The sequence below is a fragment of the Triticum dicoccoides genome, chromosome 4A (assembly GCF_002162155.2).
Source record: "Triticum dicoccoides isolate Atlit2015 ecotype Zavitan chromosome 4A, WEW_v2.0, whole genome shotgun sequence".
In the NCBI taxonomy this organism is placed as follows: domain Eukaryota; kingdom Viridiplantae; phylum Streptophyta; class Magnoliopsida; order Poales; family Poaceae; genus Triticum; species Triticum dicoccoides.
In genome coordinates, this window is record NC_041386.1 from 492,814,553 (window position 1) to 492,818,086 (window position 3,534).

Genomic DNA, 3,534 nt, shown 5'->3' on the forward strand with positions numbered 1-3,534 from the left:
TGCAATGGCTCTTCGTGCTCATGGTTTTGCATCATCAACTGCTGACTCCTCATTGTTTCTTCTTCAAAGGCCTGAGGTTACTATGTACTTGTTGGTCTATGTAGATGATATCATTTTGGTCAGCTCTTCTCAGTCGGCTGCTACTGCGCTTGTTCGCTCACTTGGTGCTGATTTTGCGGTCAAGGACCTTGGGAAGCTTCATTACTTTCTTGGTGTGGAGGTTACTTCTCGTGCTGCTGGCCTTGTTATGACGCAGAAGAAGTACTCTCTGAATTTGTTGCAGCGAGCTGGGATGCTTAAGTGCAAACCGACGACTACACCCATGTCTACCACTGATAAGCTCAATGCTGTTGATGGTGTGCTTCTTTCTTCTTCTGATGCGACAGAGTACAGGAGCATTGTTGGTGGGCTCCAGTACTTGACGATCACGCGACCAGACATTTCCTATGCTGTTAACCGAGTCTGCCAGTATCTGCAGTCACCCCGTGACACTCATTGGTCTGCTGTTAAGCGGATTTTGCGCTATATTCGTTTCACGGTGGCTCATGGTTTGCATATTCGGCCGTCTGACTCTGGTTGTCTTTCAGCATATTCCGATGCAGACTGGGCTGGCAATCCGGATGACAGGCGATCCACGGGGGGTTATGCTGTCTTCTTTGGCTCTAACCTGATTGCCTGGAGTGCTCGGAAACAGGTTACTGTCTCGCGTAGCAGTACTGAGGCTGAGTATAAGGCTGTGGCCAATGCCACATCAGAGATCATCTGGGTACAGTCCTTGCTTCAGGAGTTAAGTATACCCCAATCACAGCCTCCTGTTCTTTGGTGTGATAACATCGGTGCTACATACCTTTCGGCAAATCCGGTATTCCATGCCCGAACGAAACACATTGAAGTTGACTATCACTTTGTGCGTGAACGTGTCTCTCAGAAGCAACTACAGATCAAGTTTATTTCTTCCAAGGATCAACTTGCTGACATCTTCACCAAGCCATTGCCTTTGCCACAGTTTGAGACTTGCAGGCGCAATCTTACCCTTCTAGATTCATTAGAAAGTGGCTAAGATTGAGGGAGGGTGTTAGACTGTATTTACATGTGTATATTGTAATATTGTATACCACCTCATTATATATATATATATATATATATATATATATATATATATATATATATGTGATAGGCCACCCCTAGAGGGTTGTGCCGGTTCCCCCCAAAGCCTATTGTCTTACACTTAGCAATGTTAATAGACATGAAAGCACCAAACATTTCATAGCAACGATAATTTTCATTGGACTCGGTTCAAATATTCCTCAGCGCCATTACATTGATAGATAACAGTAGCTCCGAAAGTAAGATCCGACCACCAGCCACCCGTCGAGATCTACTTGATTTTATTCATGACAAGAATAGATAGCTATATCCGTCACCGATACCCTAGCCATAGCTAGTTACAGTCACAGGAGGCGGACGCGACTGTCATCGGGTAGGGAAAGGAGTTGCCGTACTGGAAGGACACGGGGAAGCTGGGCTCAATGGACTTGCCGTCGTTGACGAGGCAGTCGTTGATGGCGAGGCGGCGGAACTTGGCCGGGTCGATGACATCATTTGAGGCGAAGTCGCCGCATGCGACATGGACGTCGCACACGAGACATTCTATGCATGTGTTGGTGAACTCCACGCTGTAGGTCGGTATGCCGCCCGCCATGCTCGGCGCGTTGATCTGGTACACCTCCAGGAGATCCTTTGAGCACTCCTCCAGCTCCAACGGCTCCGCCGAGCGCCCTCCTCCGCCGCTCGATGACATGGAAGGTGCACTGGCGCTGAGCATCTTGCGCATCTGATGCCGAGGAAGCTGCAGCTGCAGCGAGGAAGACGCTGATGCTGGCAAAAACAAGAAGCAAAACTAGTGAGCCAAAAGATAATGAATTAACATGCATGCATGCAGTTCTATATATACGTACGTAAGGTACACATACCTTGACTACCTTCATAGCAAGCCTGGAGCAGAAGCACGGCGACGACGACCACAACAGCAGCACTTGGACGCGTCTGAAAGCACGCCATGACCGGCGGCCTTCGTGTTCTCACTCCTGAGCGACGTGAGCGTGGATGGCGTAGTTGGTTCTTCTCCTCTTCGGCCCTGCTAGCCTGACTTCCACCGGGCGTGCCTACTTATACTACTAGTGGCTTCTCCATCCAGACCTATATTGTATTTCAATATATTTAGACTATGATGAATAAATGAAGTATGTTAGACAAAAATGTACTACTAGTGGTGAAGCACCACCCCTTCTTTTTTTAACCTGGTACCACACCACTAGTACTCGTAGCAGGTTCCATTGCAAATTAAACGCCGGCGCAGCTGGTACGCGTCGAGCCGCAATTTAATTAGGGCCTCTCTGATTCGCGGACTTGTAAACCATACTACTCCCTCCTACCATCTATATAGGGCTTAATGTGTTTTTCGAGGCCAATTTTGACTAAATGTTAGAGCAATAATATATGACATGCAAGTTACACAAAACATACCGTCAAATTCGTATGTGAAAGGAGATTCCAATAATATAATTTTCACATTATACATCTTATTTATTATTATTCTTATCAATAGTCAAACATTGTCTTAAAAAACGCATTAGGCCCTATATAAATAGAAGGAGGGAGTAGGAATGAAGTGGCATGGCATCCTCAATTACTACAACAGGCCGGACTAGGAGTAGTATGGTTGTTTGATTGCGGGAAGAAAAAATGTAAGGATTCTTCATATGGGGTTGTAGCCCTTAAACACACTTACTTCCTTTGTTCGGTGCAGAGTGTATATTTCAGTTTAAGACATATTCACAAAAAAGTGTACTTCTATTTTCTCAATGCACTTTAAAATAAAAAACATATTTTTCTCTCATCACACAGTAATCAAGACCAATAACATTACACACATGGTCTCCTTAATTTCTATATGCACTTATAGCTCATTGGGGGTTGGGTAATTAAAGATGAGAGAAATGGTGACTTGCACCTTTTTAATTCATTTTTACTTCACTTTATAATTTGTCCTAAAATTTCTATATGTACACTTTTCACCTGACAGAGTAGGATAAAACGCAGTATTCTACTAGAGATGCTCTTAAACACACTCCATTAGCCCTTAGACATAGGATTTCCTCACATGAAGTTTTTGTGGGAACAACTGGAGATGCTCTTGGGACGACATCTTCAAAAACTACAACAGGATTTGTATGGTCGTTTGATTGTGTACAGGAAAATTGTAGAATTCTTCATATGAGGTTGTAGCGCTTAAACACACTTAGGATAAAACGTAGAATTCCACAAGAGATGCTCTTAAACACACTCCCTTAAACGTAATATTCTTCACATGAGGTTTTTGAGGGAACAATTAGAGATGATCTTAGACTATTAGCTGGCATCCGTTACTATTTTCTGTTACTAGTAATTCGGTAGTGGGTAGTGTCATTGAATAATCGCGAGTGGACATGCGGCCACGTGTGGTCTTTATCTACGCCGCATGCTGCCGCGTGA

At 44.5% G+C, this 3,534-nt stretch overlaps 1 protein-coding gene across 2 annotated transcripts; it reads right to left on the reverse strand.

The window, feature by feature from the left end:
* Positions 1-1,262: 1,262 nt before the first annotated feature.
* On the reverse strand, positions 1,263-2,124 carry LOC119289001 (TPD1 protein homolog 1B-like). Of its 2 annotated transcripts, none has more exons than XM_037568454.1 (2): positions 1,983-2,124; positions 1,263-1,878 (listed from the first exon to the last, which is right to left on the reverse strand). In XM_037568454.1, exons 1-2 carry the CDS (start codon positions 2,059-2,061, stop codon positions 1,442-1,444), a joined length of 516 nt encoding a protein of 171 aa, XP_037424351.1. In that variant the 5' UTR covers positions 2,062-2,124; the 3' UTR covers positions 1,263-1,441. The 2 variants fall into 2 exon arrangements, with proteins under 2 accessions (XP_037424351.1, XP_037424350.1); XM_037568453.1 differs by having other exon boundaries at positions 1,974-2,124.
* Positions 2,125-3,534: the final 1,410 nt, after the last annotated feature.

Coding starts and splice junctions, on each gene's coding strand:
- LOC119289001 (XM_037568453.1), bottom strand. CDS start 2,061: ATGGCGTGCTTTCAGACGCGTCCAAGTGCTGCTGTTGTGGTCGTCGTC. Junction 1,879..1,973: donor TTGCTATGAAGGTAGTCAAG/GTATGTGTACCT, acceptor TGTTTTTGCCAG/CATCAGCGTCTTCCTCGCTG.